We start from the raw sequence: 25,446 nt of genomic DNA on the forward strand, positions 1-25,446 counted from the left end.
GCGGCGGGCGCCGAGGAGCTCGCGGCGGGTCGCGACGAGAGCGGAGCTCCGAGGCGGCCGGAGCGGGCGCCGCCGGCCGAGTGGGCGAGTCGGCGGGGGCGAGGGGCGACGGATAAAGCGAGGGGGCGGAGAGCGAGCGCGCGCGCGGGCGTCGGGGTGGGGGTGCCGCGCGCCTCCGCCGAAATAAGGATTCTGCGCTCGCGGCCTGCAGCATCCCTCGCTCTGCTCGTCGGCCGATCAGCCGGCGTCGCTCGCGAGCAGTCGCGAGCTGGAAGTGGTCGCGCGCGGACAGAGTCGCGGGGTGCGATGTCGAGCGGCCGCGAGCGCGCGCCCGGTTAACCAGTGTGTGCACTGCGACCAGTCGACGGAGCGCCGAGCGGGGGACGCAGCGGCGACATGGACCTCGGCCCGGCCGGCCCGCTGCTGCTGCTGCTGCCAGCGCTGCTGCTGCTGCTCGTCGGCGGTAAGTCGAAAGCGCGCGCTACCGGCTCGCTCGCAGCCTTACCGATCCGCCCCGTCGCGGCTGTGCTTTGCCGAGCGCTCACCTCGTCTCGTTCCTCGCGGCCATTTTTCCCGCGCCGTTGGCCGACTCCCGAGGCCCTCGTCGAGCCTTGTCCAGCTGTCCAGTGTTGCCGCTCGGCGAAACGTCCCCTTCCCAGCTCGTGCCGCGAGGCTGACTGGCCAGCTTTCTCGAGTCCGTCCCTCCTTTCTTCGATCAGCTTCTCGTATTTCCGTCGCAGCCAATTACCCGCGCATCGTTAATCACTGCATCAGCCTCGAATTATCTGGCGGGCGCGCTCCAGCCGGCCACGCCGTCGCGCCACGCTTCCTCTCCTTGCGGCTCTCCGCTGCCGTTCGCTGTCGCCCCGCTAGATCCCGTCAGCAGGCGCAGCTCTCTCGCCACTTCTTGAGCACTGTTTGCGATGCGGAGATTGTGCCGCGCAGCGGATTAATTGGGGGATGAGCAGGGCGGGGCGAGCAGAGGCGCGGCCGGCACAAATTCGGCGGAAATCTAGATGAAGTAAATCACATTTGTGCGGATGAAAGGATCCGACTCGAGTTGGATTAAGTTGCAGGTGAGAGCTCGGCGGCAGCGGCAGGGCAGCACGCTCGCAAAAGGAAATGAAAAGACCAACGGTACTTTGTCAGAATTTATCGGGATACCGGGAGCGAGAGCTTTACGGCTATATACGTGCCCGCGTCCGCGGGGATCCCCAAATGGAGGCTGCTTCTTCTCGTCGTTTTCCAAAGGGGCTACTCCAGTTGGAGATTCTCGGCTGACAGCGAGGCGAACGATCACTGGGTCGGCCGGGCAAACAGCTGGAGCAGCAGCCTCTGCCGTCGCTCTCGGTGTCCGCGACTGGGTCGCAGCGAGACCGATCGCAGAGCGTGCATGGCTCGTCCGTGTCTCGTGCGGCGCTCTTCGCGGCCAGCTCGCGCTTGCACACGTGGTCTCCACGGTCCACCGAGACTCGCGGCTCGCGGCTTGTCCCGCGTGTCCTCTTATCGCTGCCCAACATTCCCGGCCGGATTTCGTCGCGTTAGCTCTTCGCTCTCCGCTCGAAGACGGCTTTACGACCGCCCGTCTACGAGTTAGGCCCGCGGCAGTTGGTGATTCGTGCGTGCATGCCGCGCCGGAAGAAGCTCGAGCGCTGGTGGTGGAACGACTCGCCCGTGTGCCGCGTCATTTGCTCGCCTGCCTTTGACGTCTCGCTTGACCACTGCCAAACTAATCCCATTTCGTTGCAATTGTTGTCGCCTCGTTCGCTTCCGCGAAATCGGGGCTCCGCTTCGACGTCGCAAAGAACTGCGAGCTTGCGATCCCGAGCATGCTTTCGCGCGAACAATTCGCAATTGCTGTATTCCTCGGCTGACGTACATCTGGCTTTCGAAAAAGCACAATGGCAACATTGCTGCCACGCAGCATTGTACAAACTTGTGGCGCAGAGTTGTTCTCCAAGTTGTTTCATCCGACGTGATGGCCGGAAACAGGCCTGATCATATTTTCACGCGGCAAGCGGACCCGGCTCTGGATCTCCCTCGGACTCCGAGAGGGCCGCGTGGCGCAAATACTCAATCAATGAGCGCGCTGATTTCACCTAGCCACTAACGACGTGAATCGAGTGAATAAGCTTCCGGCGAGGACGAGCTTTGATTGGCTTGGATTTGAGACAATATTTACTGTCGTCGGACTCATTCGCACGAGTGAGAATCGAAGGTGACGAACGTCACCTGCGTCGGTGGCCAGCGTTGAAGGAGATGCGCGAAAAGCTTGCAGAGTACTGCAGCCGGCGGTTGGAGAGTAATGGTGCAGGTAATGGTCGATGACTTGGTCGAGCGGTCCTGCGTCACGTCGGGAGAGAGATTGGCAAAATTAGCACAGAGGTTAACAAGAGAGAAAAGAAGGCCGGGTGGGAAGCGGCCTTTCTCCTGAAGTTGTCAGCCCGCTCGGAGCGCTATGTGCTTTATTTGGCTTTCCGACGGGTGGTTGTCGTGGCCGGTGCGCCGAAGATGGATTTTTCAGGGCGCGTCTCGTGTGCGCGGGCGCGGGCGCACGAGCTCAAGCGACAAGAATTAATAATGAAAAGTAATAGCGCGCGGCTCGTCAGCGAATTGTAAGAGCAAGCAGGGCAGCCAAGCGCGAGAAGCGCCACGTAAACGACGGCCGCGCGGACAGGCGGACGCGCGGCAGCGGGCGAAACGAGTCGAGAGTTTGCCCGCCACTCTCTCTCTCTCTCTCTCTCTCTCTCTCTCTTCCTCTCGCTCTTCAGCTTGCTTTCGGCTCTGCAGGCATCCGACGCGTGTCTTCGTGAGTGGATTTGCAAGTTGCGCAACAAAAGTTCGGATTTGGCACGTCTGCCGTGCGTATGCGCTTGCGTGCTGCATACACAGATGCCAAAGCTGCGTGGGCGCGCTCGTGCGCGCAGCGGAACAACTGGAACAATGAAACTATGCTCGGCTATGTGTCCAAAGAGCGAAAGAATCTACTATATATATATATATATATATATATATACACATAATTACAAAAATTTCTAGCGGCTTTTTCACACGGCTTTGAGCATCGCGTCGTCGACGTTTTGCCAGGTCAGCAAATGGCTGGAAAAGTTGTCGAATTATTTGTGAGTGGCGAGCTGAAGGAATGGGTAGAGTGGCTGCAGGCCTGCCATTCAAGCGACCGATCATTTAGATCGCAGCGACTGGATTTGCGACAGAAGACCTTTGCGCGAAGGGCCTGCAATTGATATCGGCGCGTGCATTTCCGTCCCTCTTCGCGGACGAACGCTAGACGTAGCGCATGAATTTTCAATGTCGAATAAATGCAATTATTCATACGCCAAGTCCGCAGCCGACTCGCACTAGACGCGCGACGCCGTTTAATCGATGAAATTAAACGATTATCCGCGCAGTTGAATAGTAGCAGACAGCAGCTGCAGAAGGCGCACACACAACGATGGCCGTGCAAATACAGCGATCGACCGGCGGCTCATCTAGAGCGCTAGACCGAAGCGTGGCCAGCGCTGGATTCCCGTGAATCGACGCGTACATCAGCCGCATGTGCGTGCGCGTGTAGATCGCCGCGCGCTGTGCGTAAATCGCCATGCTAGCGGAATTATATTTGTACGATCCACGGCAATCCCACGAGGCGGCGGCGGCGGCGGCGGCGGCGGCGGGCCAAGAAAGCTCCATCGAGTGAGGCCAGTGCCAACGCAATCTGCCTGATTCGCGCGATTCGTTCGCAACCGTGCTAAATGCTCGTGTTATCGAAAGTCCAAGTTGCCCTTCGTTGGTTTGCTTTGAGCCATGGAAGCGCGGCGGGCAGCACAGCCCAGTCGGAACTCTCGCGGAGAAAGAGGCAGCGCTAACCTGGTGAGCTGCACTAAGTTGACTTATAGTTCGTGGCTTGGATGCGCGAGCGTGCTCAAATTCCAGTCAGCTCGCCAGCGCTGCCGAACATTTAGAGACGAGCGAGCCGCCGAACAGCGAGCAGCGGCGAGACGAGGGGGCGCTTTCGGGCCGATGAAGCAGCAGGCAGAAGCGACCCGAAAGCCGGAAGAAAAGGTCGGCGCGTGGTAATGGGAAACGAATTCGCGTTTCCCGGGGATTTCTTTATTCATCGCTCTCGCAAATTGTCCGTCCCGAGGGGCCGGCGCTACTGCCTCGACGGCAGGTCTGTCTTGCCGCGCGCTGCTCATTAGCGCGCCTGCGGAGAAGCTCCCTCCGCTCGCGAGTCGCCATCGCCAGCAGTCAAGATCGCCATTGATTTTTCGGGCAGAGGCACGCGCCCGAGCCAAGCCACCTTCGATTCGGCCCGACCGACTCGGTCTGAGAAACGGCTGCGAGCCGGCGCTCGACTGGAATCGCCTCGTTGCAATCAGCGGTGCCTCGAATAACTAACAAGAATGCTGGAGAGGTCGCAGTCGGAGCTTTGGCAGCGCGCGTGAATAATGAAACTTGATAAAAGCCGCAGAGCGGTGCGGCGATGAAGAGAGGCCGAGAGACTAGGAATGGCAATGAGTGCTGAGGGCAAGGATATTTGAACGAGGGCGGGCTGCTTTACAAAACGGGGAAAGCGGTGCGGGAACCGCGACGAGGACGGAGTTACGGGCGCAGCGCTGGAGGCGGCGGGCTGCGGGCTAAATTATCGCGGTTATCGGCCAGAGTGAAATCCTCGTGGGCGCGCGACTGCGAAACCGTTTTCGGAGAGACTGCGAAATCCCTCTTTTATGAATGCGGCCAACGAGTAGGAAGAGCAGGGGCAGAGATAGTCTCGTTCCGCGCGAGGGAAGGAGTTACGTCGAGGGCCGGCCGACGCAGGAGCACAGCGCAGAGGCAGAGGCAATCAGACAAAGAGACAAAGGAATGAGCGTCAGCTTTCGCACTGATTAGCTACATTCTTTCCGCGAATAATCCGCGATTCGGATCCGCGGCGCGCAGCGCCGGCTCGATGGCCCCTCGGGCTACTGTTGATGAGCCTTCCTTCCCACTTCGTCTTACTCGCGAACAGACTTCATTTATTCCAAGCGCAGCCAGTCCCGCGAACTCGCACTGGTTTCGGTGTCGACCGGTCGTTGGTCGGAAGCTCAAAGTGCGAGCTTTCGCACGCATCCCCTTTCACGGCATCAATCGCTAATTTGACAAATAGCCGTTGCCGGCCCAAGTTGCCGACCGCCATTGCTGCACAGATTGTCGCGGACAGTAGAGCAGCAGCAGCAGGCAAAAGCGCGGCCCATTGAAAAAGCTCGGTTCCGAGTACTTTTTGAAAGCTTCAGTGCGACACTGCCGCTGCTGCTGTTTGAGTAAGCTCCATCAGTCGAAACTGCCTCTCGGCGGCTCTGCAAAATGTCGCGGGCAACCTTTTCGTCCGATGCTTTTGAATTTAATGGGCTTCCGCTAATTCTGTGTAACACCAAATTGTAACCATCGCGCGCGCTCGCTCGCATCGTTATGCTGCTCTCTCCCCTTCGAATGGGCCGTGCTGTTCGACAAGCCCAATCTGCAATCCAATTTTCAGCATGACGTTATTCGGCGTATGCCACGCGGCCCGGTGGAGTTCTTCCAAAAAGGTTTTATTGCGCTTCCTGCTCTTTTGCACGGCGCCGTTTCCACGCTTAAACACTAAAAAGAAACAATAATAAAAAAAACGAACGAATAATGCTGCAATGTTTAGCGACGAAGGAATCACAAAAAAATTAAAACGCTAGCAGGACGATGTGGAGTTCGGAAGAGCGGCAGAGGGGGTCATACTTGCATAAAAATTTTAATTAAAAAAAAAGTAAAAAGTAAGCAAATGACGTTACACAAGGATGTATGTGAATGCGTTAATGGCAAGAGAGAGCGAGGAGCAAATGTTCCATAGGCCCGGTAGCCGGTCGACTAGAAGGTTGTAGCGCAGAAGGAGACGAAGGCAAGAAAAAGGTGGAAGGCGGCTAAAGAAACAATTAGTTAAGCTGTTTCGCTGGGCAGTCAGCTGAATGATCGCGAAGTTATCGATGAGTGAGCGGAGCAGAAGGCTGAAAGTTTGCCGTTGAAGAATCGCTCGAGTAAGCGCGCGGCGGAGTAAGAGGGGTGGACCTGGCTGGAGAAACTCGCTGAAAAGCGGGCCAAGAGGCAAGCCGTACCGGATGTAATTACTTGAATACGTTTCGCTTAGGTACAAGTGACGCCGCTACGGGATAACGGCGGGCTCGCGGCGCATCCTGGCCTACAACCTGCAGCCTGTAGCGTGTAGCTAGTAGCCTGTAGCCTGCTACCTCGTGGCCTGACCGCCGGCCGAGATGCGCCTCTTGCAGCTCACAGAGCCGGAAAATGGACGATGCTCCAACGACTCTCTTTCTTCTATTTCACTTACTTTTCCTCAACCGACCTCCTCGCTATTTCCAACGTGCCTCCCCTCCCTCACCTTCTACTTCTCCACTCTTATTCTCTATATATTAATCTCATGTCCTCTCGATGGTACCATTGACCACCGTGGCCTGTCCTGCGCTCTCTTCTCTTCTCTTTTGCGGATCTTGCAATAATTTCATCGAGAACCAATTTTACCAACTTCGGATAGAAAACTGCGTTTCAAGATGAGCTTTTCTAATTTTATCGTCTCTCTGTCTGCTCTCCTGCACCCCACCCAAACGTGCCTTCGTTCGATGAGTCGATAAAGAACTATTGATTTTTGGAAAAAGCCAATTTTCCCATTCCATCCTGCGCTGCCCCACGCCTCCTATTGCTCGCCGTCTACCGCGTAGTGCTTACCGATTTTATCCGAATTTACCAATTTTACCGATAATTACACAGAGTTGAAGCCTTAATCACAATGTCTCGCCTTTAATTTTATTCTTTAGCTCGACAAATTCAATAAGCATCTTCGACGAGAAATTAATTTTAAAGATATCATCTTCGTATTACTTTGTTAATAGCTCAGCTGAATTGTCGTTATTAAAAAATATTTGATTTATAGATTTCCATTAATTATAAGTTGTATTATACGTTTTTTTCACTTTGATAAGTCGAAATATTTAATAATATCTTCTATGAGAACACGAGTTTCAAATAAGCCACAATTTCAAGGCCAAACGATTGTCTTACATATAGAGATATTGTTAATCTAAATGCGACTCGAGAATCCTACAGAATTCACTTCACGATTACTCATTGTTTATTCTTCTCATACGTAAGACGTAAGATTAACATGTTTGTTAGTTTATGGTAAACTGAAATTGCTGCTACAGTTCATTTTGTAAGTAGGATCTTAGTATAATGAGATAGTTGGAGCATATGATATTGTTTGCTTTATTTTGGATAGACAGGGACAAATTTGGCACAGCAAGGCGTTAGCCACGATACGCAAGATAACTAAGGGCTCTTAAAACGATTGCGCTTTGACAGTGACAAAGGTACAACGGTAAAGCAGTCGTTATACTATTTTGTTCAGGATGGTCGAAAGTTTTGGGCGAAGTCGCTGCAGCTATAGTGCAATGTCTGGCTCTGTCCCGTAGATAACTGCGATTAAGCGATCAACCAAAAACAGAGTTCTCTGTTTTTGGTTCCATTTACGATTAGAAAATGTGTATACAGATACAAACGCTGTTATTCATACTAACATTGGAGAAGAGAAACATTGGCGCACAGTAAAAGATGAGGTAAGAAAGGAAGGAAGGAAGGAAGGAAGGAAGGAAGGAAGGAAGGAAGGAAGGAAGGAAGGAAGGAAGGAAGGTAGAACTTGTGGTAGACGTTCATTATTTGGGGAAAAATTGAAAATTCATGGGAAAGCTTTGAAAAATTACTTATGACAGGGATCTTCGCTGGAGAAATCTAAAAGAAGGGACTACGAGAGGAGGAAGAGCTGTATGAGACATAAACCGTGCACGTGTCCTTTCATACATACTGAATTAAAATGGCAAGGAGCGAGCAAGGGGGCGCGCGTAGGCACGCTATATTCAGTAACGAGCGGCAGGCGCGCACGTCGAAATTTGAAATTGTAATTTTTAAACGTTTATCCTGCAAGCAACTCGAACACTTATGCGCGTACATGGGCCGGCACATGTAGCCACGAGTAGCTTGGCTCGCTTCCTTGCGGCCCCGTGGCGTGGCGCGGCGGTGCTAAGTTTTGCGCGTAATTACTGTTTGCACGCTCGGGCATAATACACTTTTAATAGAGAGTATCTGCTTGTGGCTAAGAGCCGGCCGCCTTCCGTGAGCTTGGAAATTAACAGAGGGCGGCACCGCTACTTTCCTCGTCCATCGGCAGATGCGCGAGCACTGAGCCGCCGCACCGCCTGAAACGAGGCGACGCGTCAGCGAGGCTATCTGAAAAGTAGTTTGGCTGCGGCATTGAGAGGCGAAAAGAAAGCCGATAATCGGGCACGAGAAAGCCTTGGACGAGAGCGAATCGAAGCGAGTAGAGGCGAGGCGACGGGCAGGCTTGCGAAATGAAAGACGGACGTAAAAACGCGCTCGTTATTCTTAGCTTGGCTTCGGCACCGGCGTTGCGCTCCTTGTCACGCCACTTACGCTGCCGAGCTGCCATCGAATGCTCGTCACCGAGCTACGTGTGCGCGCGCGCGCCCCCAACTTTGCCTCGCTAACTCGCTCACCTACCTTCTCGAGGCTTTGCTCCCTCCGCTCCGCAGTTCGCGCCAATTTGTTCAGCCCGTCTACTTTCTCATTTGCATTGGTTTCTCTTCCGCGAGGAGCCGTAGCTCTCATTTTGCAGGGTATCTGGCGCGTCGATATTTCAATATGCGTCTCTTCCCGACTCTCGCTGCCCATCTTCCAGGCTGAACCAGGCTGAACCAGGCTGAACAGGAGAATCTGCTTTCTCCTGGGCTAATTACTAGTCGTCGTTGAGCGAAGCTTCGCCAACGAGCTGTGATTCGCACGACAGGTCGCCGTATACTGCATGCGAAGGAAAAGCCTGGCTTTGCTCTCTCTCTCTCTCTCTCTCTCTCTCTCTCGTTCTGTCGTTCGACTGGGGAAGGGATCTTGGCTGCAAACAGCACGAGGGGTTACCGCCCGATCAGCAGGGTGGCGAGGGCAGTTGAGCTCGCGTAACTCGAAGAAATTAATTTATTAGAAGGAGTCGAGGCAACGGGAATCTCGAGGCGCTTTCGGCGGGGCCAGAGGATGAGTCGGCAACAGAGACGCAAAGAGCTGCAAGTGATCCAAGCTGCCGCTAGTCGTAGCTCGTTTTATATACAGATTTGAGAGCGAGCAGTAGCCGCCTCTTCTTTGGCGAGTGTTCCTTATGAAAATTGATCGAGCTTCTCGTGCCTGCAAAAGTGGCCCTGCGGCCGCATTCCTCCGTTCGGCGCACGTCAGTGCTGATACCGAGGAACTGGCGAGTAGCGAGGCTGCCTGCTCGACAACGGGCTCGACAGCCACATCTCATTGATTTGCCGACTAGACGTTATGACGATTTAGCGCCTTGTCTCGTGTAGCTTGTTAAACTGTTCGTGAGCACAGCTCAACTTAGCTCGATGCTGCAGCATGCTGTGCAATCAGGTCGATCGAGAGCGGCGGACAAATAATTTGAGCTTGGCTGCCTAGTTTATGCGCTAAATATTTAACATCCCCGGCGACTCCAGATGAACAAAGTAGCAAAGTTTTAATGAAGTTCCAGCGGTGAAGGAGTACCAGGCATTACACCGATGCAGTCGCGTCGTTGTCGTTGCGCCAGAGCACGCTCTGCGCAAATAATTGGCTGTCGCGCGTACGACACGCGGCGACGTGGATCGCCGTTTGTTTTTGATAAATACATAGATTTGTGCGAGAGTGCAGTTGCAATCGGCTGCGAGTTATTGAGAGACGAAGCGAATGCGAGCGGCTCTAATTAACGAGGAGGCGACAGGCGCGCAGAATGGACTGCTGATAAGGGTGAAAAAGCAGCAGGCGCGCGAAATAACGTTATGCCGGCTGGGCTTTTTAGCGCTCGAAAGGTAAAGTTGGCAGCGGCAGGCGGCCCGTGATAATTATTTCTCTGTGTGGCATCGCCTCAATTATATGGATGCGCAGGTATAATCCAGGCTGGGCCGTCCAGCCGAAGTTGTTGGCAAGAGGGAGGGCTTCCGCGTGAATCCGGACTAATTAACTTCCGGTGGTGAGCTTTTGCGCGATCTCGCTCTTTGGCCGTTTGCCGTGCTCGCGGTAGAAAGCCAGGCAGGGCGCCGCGCAAGGCTTATGCGTTCATACGTTCGGCTCGTTCTCTCTCTCTCTCTCTCTCTCCTTGCTCTCTGCCTCTTTCGCTCGCGCGAATTTCGCCGCGAGTTTACATCGCGTCCGGTTCTTTACGAGCGCGGTTTCCTCGCTCGGCTCGCCTCCACGACCTGCCTGCCTTTTCTGCCGGCCCACAACCAAATCCCCTTTCGACGCCCGTTGGCGTGCTTGCCTTTCAAACCATTGTCACAGCCGACTCCATAACGACCTTGCGTCCACCGGCCCTTACTCAAATGAACCAACGTTTGTTTTCCCATCCACTTTCGACTAATTTCCAATGTTCGTCCAGTTCTCGTCCGCTTTGATTATTTATCCTGGTGCACGCGGTTTCTGCAGCCAGCTCGTTAGTTCCGCACTCGTCGCAATCGCAGCACCAACGGCCTTCATCGCAATTTTCAGTCCTCGGCCACGATGAGCTCTGTACACTCGCCGTTATGTTTATGCACTCAGAGCGCAACGCGAAGCCTTTCACCATTCGACAACCGGAGCGCACACAGATCACGTATTCCTCGGATCGCTCTACTCTCTGCATCCAGAGTAGGCTGTCAACTCGTTACGTGTCCATCAAATCAAACTGCTAATCCTTACTCCGACCCGTCATTATATTTATCGACCTCCTCGCTCCATCAATCATATTTTGCTCAATCCTTGTTATCGTTATCATTCTTATTATTAGGTCGAATCTAAAGACGCGCACGGAAGCAAAATTTAATTTTCATTTGATTGTTAACGCAGTCGCAAAACAAACACTACGACAGTTTTTTGCCTTCAACTTTGACATTTCGTCAAGACAAGTGGCTCAGCGAAGGAAGTCAGGGCATCTTCTGCCGGAGAAAGTAAAATATCGAATATCGGCAGAAAATAGGTCGAGCCGAGCGGATCAGGTCATACGTGAAAATCGCCTCGCTTTAATCGCCCAGGCGTCACTCAAAATTTCGTAGCTGACACGTAGATCATTTATAAAAAATATTCAATATCTTGGAGTCGATCATTGTTCTCAACGAGTCCGTTCAATGGCACGTGAGACAAACTGCGCTGCAGTTTCCATTACTTTTATATAATACGGATAATGGAATCACGCGCTCCAGTTTTTCGTCACATGGCTTTTGCATAATTGAATAAATAATATGTCAAGATTGTTGACGCTTTGTTTGTAAAGCTTTATGCAGAGTCTGTACTTTGCATAGCGAGTCCATATGGGTTGGCATTTATTTGAATGAATGTCCGTTTGCCAAGTGCATTTACGTGGCAAGTGCTATGGAATATATCGATATTTTCGAGGTATTACGAGGGCGAGCGGGCCGAGCTTTGTCCATGTCTCAGCACAGCGGCCGCTATCCGCGCATTAATTCACTTGAATCCCAAACGGGCGTCGATTAGTCCAAGTGTGCATTTACTACCTGTCAAGTAGTCAAAGTAGGCGGGCCGAGGGCACGCGAAACAGTTGCAAGCCCAGTATGGGCTAATGCGAATGACAAAGAGCAGATCTCTGCGCTCATCAGTGCAGTTTAGCGGGCCCAGACGTGACGAAAGGACGCAAGGAAGTAGGCCGACGCAGCGCGGTCCATAAGTCTGGATGGCTGTTTGCAATTAATTAAAAGGCGGCGAGTTACCCGAGTCGGTCAGTGTGCAATGCGATGTGCTCATCCGAAGGATGGCAGTCTCGCGGAGGCGAGCCAACCGCCCAGCAGAAATGTCGACGAGGCTGTAGAGTCCAAGTGCGGAATAGCCTCGATCTTTTTCCATTGTAGCGCCGATATTTTTGGCTCTCAGTTGACAAACGGCCAGAAACAAACTACCGCCACTAATTTACGCAGCGCGGCTGCTCGCTCGCCGAGTGACGCCCGCGCCGCGCCTGCTCCCCGTCCTGTTTTCGTTCGCTTGGCTCGCTTGTCGCTAAAGTCATGCATAATGCCAGCCAGCAATGCGATGCCCTCCGCCCGCCTTGTATTGCCGCCTGGCTCTCGTCTCCTGTTTTACCGTTTCACGCGGCGCTTTAATTGCCTTACCCAAACTCTGCCTCTCGGCTAGTTTTTTCCCACTTTTTTCCTACTGCCTCGTCCGCCCTCTAATTGTTTGCAAACTTGCATGATCCGAAAGAATTGACTCTTCTTCGTTTTACCTCAGCCGCCTATGTTCACATCAAGAGCTACTTCAACAACTCTCGGCAAACTCATTTACGTCGAAAGTTACAGCTGTCCTGCTCTCCCACCGCTAATTCTCGCATGCTTTCTTGAGCCTTGCTTGCCTATTTTCATTAACTCATCCATAACAATGGCTCTGATGACCGACTTTTATCTGTCTTTCATCGAATAGTTTTCAAATAATTGTTACTCACAGACTGTACCATTCGAGTCGTTGAGTTTTCCAATAAAGGAGACCACATTTCAATATGCTCCGATGTCTTGACAATAATGATAGAATAAATAAAACGTGAAAAGATTGATATTATTACGGCGATGGATTTTATTTGTCCGTCGGCTCCTTCGCGACTGCGTCCAAAAGTGGCCGCGCGCAGTTGTCTGCAGGCAATGATTTTTAAGGAGCAATTAATGAATAACGAGTCCAACAGAGACCTCATTTCGCATAATTTTGCTGTTAAATTTATACTAGGTCAATAGGCGAATAATAATAATAATCTGAGCGAACTAATCCTCGTACCAAGCTCCCGCTTTCGTTGCCTTCTTTCATTTGCTCCGCCTCATTACGTATTTTCTTCAAAAGGCTTCCATTGCTTTTTTTATTTTTCAAAAAGTGCTCGCTTCTACATTTTAGTAGACGCCAGAGTAAAAAAAGTATGAATGTGGTGTTTATTAGCGAAATTCAAAAGCCTGAAAATAGAGCGAGAAATACTATTGGATGTAGTTATGGTGGAACGCGAATGAAAATGAAAGCTGTCGTAGGCGTTGAGTCACGGGAGAAAACGCGCGATCGCACTCAATTCAGTAGTCGGTTTGGCATTCCTTTCGAGCGGTCAATAGAGCAATGTGATGCAGTCGGACAATGCGCGTAAGAGCGCGATTGTAACAGGGGGTGAAAGACCGGAATCTACGTACTAGTTGCACTGGACGGGTGAGAGAGAGTAGGGAGAGCGGCTGAGTGGGCTATTGCGCTAAAAATCGACCTCATCAAAGTGGATGAATAGCACTGCTCCGCTGAGCAGTGGTATAGCCACTGCTGTGGTCAGCCATATCGAAATCCAGCAGTGTGACAGTTTTGTTCTTCATTGTATCAGTCGGGCTGCCTATAAAACTCTGGTGGGGAATAGAGTAGTCGAGTCAGATTGGTAGAGAGGAGGGAGGGGGGGTGGGGCTACAATAGCAAGCCGCTCTATTTTCTTAATGATTTATTTCAAGTTGTTTTAGCTGCTCTGTTTGCTGGTGGCACGCGATGCTCAGATTTTTTGTCGGGGCGCATTGTCGAGGATGGCTCTTGATGGCGTGAATCTAGTTCACGGGGAGATGACTGCCTTGAAAACAACAATAAAATCGCTGTATTTTTAGCGCTGCTTTTATCATGATCAGCTTTTGTCCGCGGCCTCCTTTTGTTCGCCGTTGCTCACTGCTGCATTTATTTGCGCGCGCAGCCGCGGCTCGCCGTGCTATCTGCTGCTCGTCGTACAAGTTTCTGAGGCCGAGGTCGCGACCAAGTTGATGAAATCGTCGTAGCGACCGAGTGCGCTTCTGCGGTTAGTAGTTGTAAAATTTTCTTTTGAAAATGCCACTGTGTGGAAAATGTGCGAATTGGCTGGGGCCTGCATTGCAGATTGAAAATAGCTAATGAAGACAGCATCGCAGGCAAACGTTGATCGCGTTCGAAGTTCGCCGAGTGCCAAGTCAACCGTTCGCGAAGACGCATAAATCAGCAAGTTTTTACTATTTACACAACAGCTTGCTCCCCGGCGTCGAGGCAGAGAGTAGCTCGCGGTACGCGTGTAGGAAGCTGGAAAACGGCAGTTGGCTGACTTATTTGCATGGATATTTGGCTGGGGTTTGAAGCTCGCAGCCGCGGGATATCGGTGGACGAGAGGAAAAGCGCGCAAAGCGGGATGATCAAGCGAATCGTTCGGGCGAATTATGCGGAATTGGTCGGCAGGGGTTCAGCGAGGTTGTTGCACATTGGCGCGTAGGTAGGTGCGACGGCGACACGTAAGCTAGCTGAGATTTCGGCTGAAGGGCTCGGTGGCGCGCAGAGCCGAGCGCTAATAAGTAGTATCCCGCGCATCTGGTTTAGTCAGGGCAGCGGGCGAGCCAGGGCGTCCGCGCCCCGGCAAAGGCAGCTATTTGGAGCGCACGATTTATAGTTATTGTGTGGCAGGCTAGCCAGTAATATTCCATATCTGAGGCATTCCTCTGCACTTTTACGGCCGTTTCATTGCAACGCAGCCCACTCGCCCGCCCTCGCCCGTAAAATCGCCCATGCGCAGGCCCGCCGCTGCCTTCGCTGCCTCCGCTGCCTCCGCTGCCGCCGCTGCCTCCGCTGCCTGCCTCCTACCAAAACGACCAAACTTAAAAAGCTCAGTCAAGCAACGTAAATCAGCCTCGCTTCGCTTTAGCGTGCGACTTTATCAAATGTTCTATGCTCCTCCGTGACTGCCTGCCTGCACGCTGACCTTTTTTCTACTTTGCCAACTCGGCCCCTTCCCCTTCATTTTCAACTGCCTCGTGTTTCTTTTTCTCTTTCACATTGTACCCTTTGCTCTTTGAAATTTATGTTGCTGAGCGTCAGCTTAAATATTGTCACAATATATTCCATTCCTTTCAAACTTACTTATCAATTAGGAGCTTTTTCTTTAAATCGCGCAATGCTCGATCCTCGGTGAACATTTTGTCGGATTTACGAGTAGCAGTCCCATTAGAAATTCGATTATTTAATAAAGGACAGAACTTGCTGTTCGCGCAAACGTATAAAAATAGAAAAAAATGATGGAAGCCAAATAAGAGCGATAGCTCTGGCTAAAGTGAAAGCTCGCAACCGTTACGGCAGCGTATGCGGAAGAGCATAATGGCCTAGCCAGACGCTGCTGAATATCAGCTGAAAAGATAGTGCAGAGGATTAGGCGGTAGGGGTTGAGAAGATGAGGGGAGGGCGGATGCGCCGCGGCCGTCACTGACAATGGGGACCGGCCGGGCGGCTGGCTGGTTGGCTGGCTGGCTGGCTGGCTGGCTGGCTGGCTGGCTGGCGAGGCCTGGATACATGATTTACACTAACAATCAAACGCCGCGCGCTCGGCGTAGCCTGCGGATCCACAATAACGTTCGCGCGGAGAAGGATTGCCCATACGCGCGACGATTGCCATGTCGAAATCTCAATATGCCGACAAATTTGTGGCCGTGAGTAGGAATTTTGACAAGCACTTTCTCACTTGTTTATCCTGGGCGCTGGACCGAACAGTGCAGGTACATTTTAGGCGTGAAAAGCTGCTTGTCTTCCGCGGTAGGCAGGTGCGCGCGCGCGCGCGTACGCTTTAGCAGTGACGACGGTGGTGGCGCGGGCGACGGCATTTAGCCTTGAAGCAAACGCAAATTTAACGCGAGGGCGGCTGCAAATAGAGCGCGTTAAGGTAACGGCGCGTATCGTAATCTAGAGCGAAAGCCCGAGTCTGCAGCGGGAGCAGCCGCGGTCGCGTCGATAATGTCCCGTGGCAGTGTTGGCTTGCCTCTGCAGCGCCGTCTCAGCCTGCCTCGATTCCATTGCATTTTGCGCGGCGGCAGATAAAAAAGAGCCTCCCAGGAAAAAGGAGGAATATGGAGAGAGAAGCAAACGAGGGAGGAAAAGGAGAGCTAGACGGAATCGCATATACTGTGGCGATGGTCATAAGTTGGCGCTCGAATATCCACGGAATTGGAGCTTGCGAGACGATCTCAATCTAATCGGTGCAGCATGCGATCTGCCACTCTCTTATCCTATTCACTGGAAAATCCAGGCCAGCTGTGAGCCGAGGTACTCTCAGTCGACGATACGCCGATGCCCGCGCCAATGCGTAGCTGCACACTACGAACTACACTGTGGCGCAGTCCCGTAATTATCATCGGAAAATTCCCTCATCCGACTTGGCTTCCCCCCTCTTAGACTATCAATTCGCCATTGCTATTTCGATCACTCATCATTCAACATCTCGTGAACGATCGACCGGAAGTGCTTTCAGTGCTTTCACAGTCCTGCATTGGAAAACATGCGTAGTATCAATTGTTTATTCGAAATTCATTGGTAGTGGCGCGACCGAAGGAACGCGGTTTCAAAGATGCATAATCGAATCCGCCCCGAGAGGCGTCAGTCGAGTGCTGGTAGAACTGGGCAACGAAGTCCGTGTCTGTTCTCGGCACGAGTTTCGCGCTTTCTTCTGGCTGGCCACTTTTTTCTGTTTAGCATTCGCCAGCTACGAGGACTGCGGGCCCACGTATATAATCCAGCGAGTGTTTTACGAGCCTCGAACTCGTCATTAATTCATGCTGCCGAGCGCCTGTGCAGCTCTGTAGCAGCTGCCATCTCGCGCTGTGTCTCAGTCGCTCACTCGCGCTGCCTTGAGTGTTCTTTTTTTCTGCTACGACTCGCAGAGCGGACTTACTTCCACTTTTTACCACGGCCCAGCAGAATTTATGCAACTTTCCAAAGAGCGCAAGCGCGAAGAAACTTGCGATTTTGTTGCTCCCCCTCTCTTCTCCTCTCTCTCTCTCTCTCTCTCTCTCTCTCTCTCTCTCTCTCTCTCTCTCTCTCTCTCTCTCTCTCTCTCTCTCTCTCTCTCTCTCTCTCTCTCTCTCTCTCTCTCTCCTCTCTCTCTCTCTCTCTGATAAAACTTTATTATTCGGTGCGCCCGCATTTTTACCGACCTCTCCTCTCCTTTCCTGCTCATCCTCGTCATCTTTTTTTCGCACTCAATTTTTTCCAGTTATCATCCTCACTTACTCCTGATTTTTCTTTCGCAACTTCTTGTATTTCTTTTTCCACTTTTCTATACAGCAAATCAACTCTCTCTGTGTTTTTTTCTTTTATGAATGTTGACTGGTCTAAATTGGCAAACTACGGCTTTAAAAGTGGAGTATACTGACCCACGTGCGTTGAAAGAGCTACCCTAATTATCTTTGGAAGCTGACACAGAAGATTTTCATTTTCTTTTACCTCTTTAGCAGCTCTTCGCACTATTCAATACTTATTAAATGTATATGTGACATGTTCAATAACGTCCGTTAATCGGGAACGATTCTCGTTAAAGACGAAACTTCAAAATGATCGTCCGTTCAAGAGATGATGGTATACTGGATGACTGGTCTATTTCTACAAGGAATCTTTACAAATGCTAATAGACGCGAGCTAGTTAGTGGGAACAAAAATAGGGCAAACTATACCGCGATGTGCAAAAAACTTGCATGAATTGAAATTGATAAAAGCTGAAAGAATTAAGAAAAAGAAGCACAATGTAGAAAGAGGGATGAGAAAGAAACGATAAAAAAGGAAAAGCTGCGAAGCTTTTTTTTGGAATATCGTTGATCGAGTTATTGAAGAGCCAAATAAAACGCCTGTACGAGCTCTCGCGCTGTTTGCTTGTTCGATTTGAATTTTTTCCTTTTTTTCCACGTTTTTTGTAGCTTCGCTAACGCCTGCTCTGCTCTGGCTGTCAATTTTGCTCCGCATAGGCAGTCGCTTAGGCAAACACGAGCGGCGCGACGGCGCACGAGAGCAGAACGTGATCTAATACGCGCGAGTACTCAGCGATCGACTGGGACTTGCCGTACGCGACTGGAAGCTTTTCCGCTCGGGGGCTGGTCGTTTGGAGGTGCCACGCCGGCAGAACGTTTCATTTTATCGGCGATTTCGCAAAACATAAAATTGACACAGATGCGCTTGAGACTGTTTGGAGGGAAGTTGAGCACTTTTCTACTTATTCCGTCGGTCGCTGCACTCTACTACCACCTTTTCCATCTGCTGTTTTTGTTCTTGCCGTGCCCCCTTCAGCCTCCAGCGTCGTTCCACCCACTAGACAGCCAAAATACAAGCTGGGTCGCCGGTTGAGAAGAAGATAAAATTCTATGTAGGCTCTGCTAACACGTCGTACTTGAAGAACGTTTACAGCCTATAGCTTCGAATAGCACCGATGTAAAGCTCTACTTTCCAACTGGAAACTTTACTATTGAGCGATACCTCGGCTCTTTGCCAGTCGATGCTATCCGAAACAATTAAAATAAATTCAGGATACGAGAAAAATAAAGTTCAACAGAATTCAATGTTTACTGAGCATTTGACGTTTTGCGCGCACGAGAAGGTACATTTGCAACGGAATCATCTGGCGGCATAATAGACTACTGCGTTCGCCGAGTCGCAAAAAGAGATGTGGTATGTAATTAAGCGAGTGAAATATTTGCGTAGTGTTACTAAACGGAAGTCTACATTGAATCTGCATAAATATGGAGTTTGAATCGCCGGTAAAAGGTGAGCAAGTCCACGCAAAAAGCTCGGCAGTAGGAAAAAAGCACGAGCAGGGTCGGGCAGGAGGAGGCGGCGCGGAAAATGGAAAGAGAAGCGGCCAGGCGGCGGAGCTGAAAAGAAGCGAGGCTGGTGCGTGAAAAGAAAGGCTCCGCAGCAGCGGTGCGGCCTCGTAATCGCTAAAAGGTCGAGCGCGTTGAGTGCGTCCCGGGCAGCCAACGTCATCTAGCTAGCCCCTGAACAACACTTCAATATATTCTTGTTTGCGTCTCGCCTCGGCGCAGCGCCGACTCTCGCACCGTGCAAGCGTCGCTTCGCCAGTTCCCCTTAGCTCCGAGAAGCAGCACGCCTTCCGCCTGCCGCTCGTTGCCCTGCCCGTCTCATCGTTTGCGTAGGCTTTCTGCAACTCGACGCTACTGACGCTACTATTGCGCCTGCTCGCGGCTCGGTCGCTGTGCCCCATGAGGCTTGTAGCCGTGGCGCGTCATTGCTCGCGCACGAGCCAAGCTTGCGGAATCCAGCCGAAAGAAGCGAACGAGAGGTCTAGGAAAGGAGCATACGTACCTTTCTGGCAGCTGCCACTTGCTTCCCGAGTCGGTTATCTCGAGAAAACTGCCGTTCGCTCGCGCTGGCTGGACCACTTCGGCGAGTAGCGCGTTGCGTGCTTGGCGCCGTACAATCGGAGCAGAGCTCAGGCCAGATCCAAACGACGAGTAGTAATACGTAGGCTCTCGCGGACGAGCTGCGCGACGGCCAATAATCAGCTAGATTTAGGGCGGCGCTGGTACCGTGCTTGGCTCTTGCAATTTTCAAGATCGTCGAAAGAGTTGAGGATTTGCGCGAGCAGTCAAAGGATGAGCTTACATAAAGGAGCTTTGTCGAGTCGGGCATGAAAGAATATTCTCTCAGTGTGCGTTTCGATGTCGGTAAAAAGACTAGCTCGGTCTTGCCGAGCTGCCGGGGCTTAATAATCCTGCCTGCCGCTGTGCCGGTCGAGTGCTAATTAGGAAAGAACCGAAGACGTGCATGCACGCGCAACGGAAGACCAAGTCGGCCAATTATGCCCAGCCTGCCTATCTTCGCGCACAAAGGAGCCCGGTGTAATGGGATGACTCGTTATCCAGTTGCTGCTTGCTTTCGAGTGATCTGTAGCGGGAGTCGCGGAGCGACGCGGGGACGTCCACTATCGCAACGCGTTGCCGGGCTTGCGACGCTCCGCTGAATTATCATTTCGCGCTTAGTTTTCATTTCTTCGGAGTTCGGAGCGCGAAATCGCAGTTAACGAATGTCCGGCGGCACGCTTGTTCGGGGAAAGAGAAAAGCGGCGCGGCCACTGGCCCCCGGCGCAATCAAACGCTAATTGTTTACGCACCTCCACGCGACACGGATTAGTCAATTAATGCAATGCTCTATTTGTTCAGCTGGGAGTATTGCGCACTTTTTAATTGGCTTTTGGCTCGCTTAGAGAAGCGGCCGAGGCTTATTTATGGTTGATCCCAAAGTTACGACCTTAGCTCGCCTCGGCTCGTTTTTTATCTTATCGCCTAGCTCCCTGCCAGCATCGGCGCAGCCAGCTAGCACTGCTGCGCCACCTCTCCCCGAGCTATCCTCGAGTTTAGCTTAATTGGCATAGTTTTCGCACGCGGAGTCCCGAATAAATGCAAATGACATTACTTGGCACGCTTGGCGGCTGCTAATTACGATTAGGGAACGCCCGCTGAATTATCAACTGCTTTCGCCTCCTGCCCTCCCTGGCTCCCTCGTACGTACGTCCTCGCCGACTCGCAAGCTCCCCGGCTCGTTATCATTGAGCTATTCGTTCGAAACGCGCGGGAGAACTCAGTCGCGCTTCAGCCGGCCCATCCAGTCCACATCCAGTCCAGTGGAAAAGTCGCCTGTGAAGTTGGAGAAGAGAGCGGGAGAAGCGTTTGGAAGACAGTTGCCGGCTGACCAACGAGTGCGCGTACCGAAATAGGCGAGATAATCCGTTGATAGTGCCCCAGCCGAAGCGAACGTGTCGGGGAAAGAGCGGCTGGCGCGGGGCGGCCAGTCGAGCCCGGAAAGGCGGACAGGGAGAGCGAGAGCGGGGCCTCGGGGCGTCGTTAATGGCAGCATTACGATCAGCCAGTGGCGCTGGCGGCTTTTTCTCTAGCGCGTTCTTTTCAATCTGGCGAAGATGCTAATTAGAGCGCGCGGCCGCCTATTCCGGAGCTCGCCGCAGCCCTGCATTATTCAGCAGCCAAGCCCGGCAATCCAAGTCAACAACTTGTGATTGTCTGGACTCCGCCATCAGCCAGTCAGGTCTTTTCTTTCTTGTCTCGCGATGAGCACGAAGCGCTTCCACCGTTTCCTCCAGCAATCTTCGCGCGAGCTCGGCCGGCTGCTGGCCCGCGCTCGCTCCTTCCTTCGGCCTACCGCTCGCGCCTCCGATCCTTTCTCTATTCATTTTCTGCCGTCGCCGACGTGCGCCCCAGCTCGCCTCTCTTCTTCTCCCTTGTGCCTTGTCTCTTTGTGCTTTCTCCTTGGCGCACGTCCCCGTATCTCGTACAATTTGACCTACACCGCATCCCGATCGTACCGACAATTTACGACAATTTATCGCGCTCGCAGCCATAAATAGCCGACTCTTGTCAGCGAAAATGTTAAATTGCCAAGGCAGGCCGAAAGCCCGGCTACGAGCGTTCACAGCCAGATACATCGATTATTACACAAGCGCTCCTGTCCTGCAGCATTAAAACTATGCGTAAATATTAGCAGTGGATTTGTACGCTGGATATATTGCATTAACATCGAGACACATTTACTCTGCTAGTCGAGGACGTCGCTCTTTCGACATATGCGACTGGGAAATCGCTCGCGGAAATCAATTTGCTAGTAAGCGTTGTTGAAAAGCCAAGCCTTTCAATGTTTACAAAACAGAGTGGCGTGAATCTCAGCCTGCAATGGCAGAGTGGCAGATCCGTCGGACCCGACCCTTCAAATCCCCGACGCTTCAGCATGAAATTCAAAATCCTCGCTCGCTCTCCTCATAAATAGCAAAAGTAAGCGTGCTTACATAACCATTTGGAGGAAGAGAGGAGCGAGGGAAGATCGGTTGGCAAGGCAAGTTGGGTTTGCTGGAGTTGGCCGTACGTAAGTATGGCGGGTGGACAAGCGGGTGACAGCTGTAGACAGAGATAGATTGGAGGTAGGGTGGGGAGAGTTGGCAAGTGGCAGTCGCGCTGGCGTAACGTCGCGATTCGACTCGAAGCGAAATGACTTTTGTTCGGTTGAAAAGTGCGATGAGATGAGTGGAGAGAGCCGAGAGAGCCGGGAAGAGGGCGAAGAGGGGCGGCGAAGGGCGAGGGAGCTGGAGCGCGAGGCGCCGCGTCGCCCGCCGCCATCGTAATCGATACTTCCGCTTGCGACGAGCTAAAGCTGAGCAGAGGCGCGACTAGTCTCTCTCTCTCTCTCTCTCTCTTTCTCTGCTATATGCTAGCTATGCTTGATGCACAGAAAGCGAGAGAGAAAGAGAGAGAGAGAGTGAGACAGAGGGAGGGGGTCGAGGACCAAGAGCCACGAATATCCGAGTGCGACGGGATTCTGCGACTGAGAGTTGCCAGCTCCTCCAAGTTCATTCAGGAAAGAAGCCGACCCAACCGAGAGCAGATCGGCTAATAATCGTCCCATCGAGCACTTAATTAGATCCTTTGTCAGCGCCGCTTCCCGACTCTCGATATCTTTACCCAGTTGATCGGCGTTCTGCTTGCCGCCGACTTTTATGGCTCATTGTGCGAGCTACCTTTATTATCGTGATTGTTCATCCTTCGCTAAACCTCATTTTCATTGGGTGCCGTGCGGCCGACCTCCACGATATCCTTATGCAAACAACAAAGTCCCTAACAAGCTCATGCTCTCGAATTGAATAAAATAGATCTAATATCCGTAGTCGGAAAAGAAATCGGTGTGGGGCTTGTTTTACGGTTACAGGACGATAAGCTAATCGAGCGATGCTTTTAGCTTAAATTAAATCATACTTCAATATCAGGGATCGACTTCTCACGTATATTACCAGCCATTCCAACTTTTTCCAATAGTTGCTAGAAGAAATGGGCAGAGGCGGCTACTTCGCACCCTCACGTTTCTTAGGAGAATCGATAGCAATCATCACTTATGAAAACAGTTTGACGTGTATTTATAAATGTTGCAGGGTGTAAGTTTCGGATGGCTGTCCGAATGGGCTTTGGCAGTAAAGTTAGCGCGCGTTTACAAGTAGCGCTGTGTAACGAAGCTATTGGAAATAACGCGGTGTAAAGTGCAGTCTGGTTATGCCAGTGACAAGAGGGAGCTGCTTCGTCGGGGAATAGGCGACAGGGATGCGCGGCCAGCACGTCAAGTACCATCATTCGACATCGTTCGGCAAGAGATTAATGTTGCAAGGAAGGCCCCCTGCGATGCGGACTCGGCGCCGACGAGCGAAAGTTGGCCGCAGGTTCGATTGCAGGCTCGATCGCGAGGCGGCTTACGGCCGAGCGTAGAGCGAGCGTGGCAGTGCGCTTCGGTGCGCCGGCCTGAGCATCGGAAACAATAATATTATCTCTGGAGATGGATTGCATTAAGCGAACGAGCGTCGGCTGCCGAGTCCCTCGTACCCGCGGCGGAAGGGGCGTGAAACGGAGAAGAGAGAAGAGTCGAGTGACGCTATGCGCAATTAAATTTATGAAAGCCCTACGCGCCTCTGCCACCTCCCACGTGCCCGTCTGCCGCCCGCGCGTACGCGGCTTAATTGCGTTGTCATGCCTTCCAAATGATAAGCGATCGTGCGCTCCCGGCCTCGAAAGCGCGCACTGCTTTTTTTCTCGTGCGTCTCGTCAACGGCAGAGCGCGCCGTTGAACGCGCCGGCACTTCGATTTCCGACCAGCCGATTGGCGTTTGTTTGTTCTTCTGCTACGCAGCTGTCTCGGCAACGAGACCGCTTGCCAACTCGGAGCGCAAGCATCTTACGAGCACATTTACGCATAAAATTAGGATACAGTGCGGATACCGAGTAGCTGTTCTACAGATGCAGATGCGCTCCCGAGCGCCTCCGCTACTGCTTGTCGGCAAGTTTATCTCGAAAAGTAGTCTGCGTCTGCCAGCCAGCTAATTAAACTAGAAGCTAGCTCTAGCCTCTGATAACTCGATGCCCCTCAAACAGTTGATACTCTGCTCCTTGTCATTCGCTAGACTGCCAACTTTTACTCTTTACTCGATGCGTTCCTCCCTCTCTGCAATACAGCATCAGCATTCCCGCTGCCAACAAAACACACGCACCGCCATCGACTTATATTATCGGATGTACGTGACGTGAGAAAGTCGCAGACACGCTACGCCATTGATTAAATATAGCGAACTCTGTCGCATTGGACGACATACGTCGCTTCATTATGCACAGCTATAAGAGGCTCATCCGTAGCATGAGCTGAGCGACTGTGATGTTGTCTTATTACGCTTGCTGTGCGAGAGCGCCTGCACGGCGACGTGCATTAGAGAGCAAGAGAGAGAGAGAGAGAGAGAGAGTAATCGCACAAGTTCGTTTTGACATGAGCCGCCTCTGACGAGAAAATCCCGTCACGCATAGACGGCATTTGGATGGGCTGCAGCTTAGTCAGCCCTTGCAATGTGCATTCAATTTGCCCAGATTAGTCGACAATTCCCAGCTCTGTATCTATTATTAGCCATGCCAGAGCTGTCTATCTGCAGGACTTTGAGAAAACGACGCCAACGAGGAAAGGCGAATTCCTTTTGTATCGATCGCTAGAAGTCAATGTCGTCCGAAGTTACGGCGTTACTATGAGCCGAAGCTGCTGTGCGACCGGTCCAGCAGTCGAATACGGCCAAAATGTGCATCTTACAGACGGCAACAATTTACGCGTGCACCGGGAACGCCTGCTGTCGTAGTCGTCGTAGTGGCCGCAATCCGTGAGAGAGCAATTATCCGGGCACGCTGCGTTCGGGGATAGGCTGGCAGGTACTGATGCCCGGCTAATTAAGCTGGCTATGCACAGAAACGCGTCCCTCTCTCTCTCTCGTTCTCTCTCCTTGCATCCTTGAGTGCCAAGTAAAAGTCTGCCGAGGTCCGTTTGTCGGTGCATGCGCGAGCGACCGCTCTTACATCTACTACAGCAGGCAGGCTATTCCTAACGCAATCGTCTCCGTTCGGCTTCGCTACGTGCAATTCCATGCGAGTGCAGTGAGCGTATAGTTGTCTCGCGCACAGCTCTCGCTAATAAGAGTGCGGATTGCAGTCGAACCAGCTGGTCGAGCACGCCACTGACCCCGGGCGCCAGCAGCGGCTTCCGACCCCGTTCACTCTGCCGACCCTCAACCGACCTGAGACTGACGCGCGTCTCGGCTTGCTCCTCTGGCTCGTCTGTGGCCGGCACTGCCAGTCACCTACGCGCCAGCTCTGATTATTCGCCTGGTCGTCCAGTCGCACGCTGCTCGGCATTGGCAGTTGACTTGCAAAATTCGATCAACCTAACAAGTGGCATGTATCGCGCTCGGTCAGGTTCATCAAGTTGCGCAGTCGAGTGGACGCCAGCAGAAGGGAAATTGAATCGAGTGATGACGCTCCCTCTGCGGAGCGCATTTACGTTGGTGCCTATTGTCACAGCTGTTTATGCGACGTATACGCTCCCGGGCCAGAGTGGTGAGACAGACAGAGTGCCTGTGTAAGGGGGTGTGCAACGGCCCCCGCCGATCGCGGCTGCTGTACTCGACTGTTTGCGGCCTGTCGGCTGCACGTATTTACACTGGCTAAGTGAATCGGCCAAGCGCCAAGCAAGCAAATCGAATGG

The 25,446-nt window shown here is 52.4% G+C and overlaps 1 protein-coding gene across 1 annotated transcript in view; it reads left to right on the forward strand.

Annotated features, from left to right (window-relative positions):
• Positions 1-237: 237 nt before the first annotated feature.
• The window catches only part of LOC131675361 (uncharacterized), a 116,735-nt gene continuing 91,526 nt past the window's right edge, over positions 238-25,446 (forward strand). Inside the window, exon 1 of the mRNA XM_058954319.1 lies at positions 238-463. Within this exon, the coding sequence (XP_058810302.1) occupies positions 397-463 (67 nt within the window). The 5' untranslated portion in view covers positions 238-396. The remainder of the gene's footprint in view (positions 464-25,446) is intronic.

The sequence above is a fragment of the Phymastichus coffea genome, unplaced genomic scaffold, assembly GCF_024137745.1.
Source record: "Phymastichus coffea isolate CEN01 unplaced genomic scaffold, Cenicafe_Pcof_1.1 PCOF00020, whole genome shotgun sequence".
In the NCBI taxonomy this organism is placed as follows: domain Eukaryota; kingdom Metazoa; phylum Arthropoda; class Insecta; order Hymenoptera; family Eulophidae; genus Phymastichus; species Phymastichus coffea.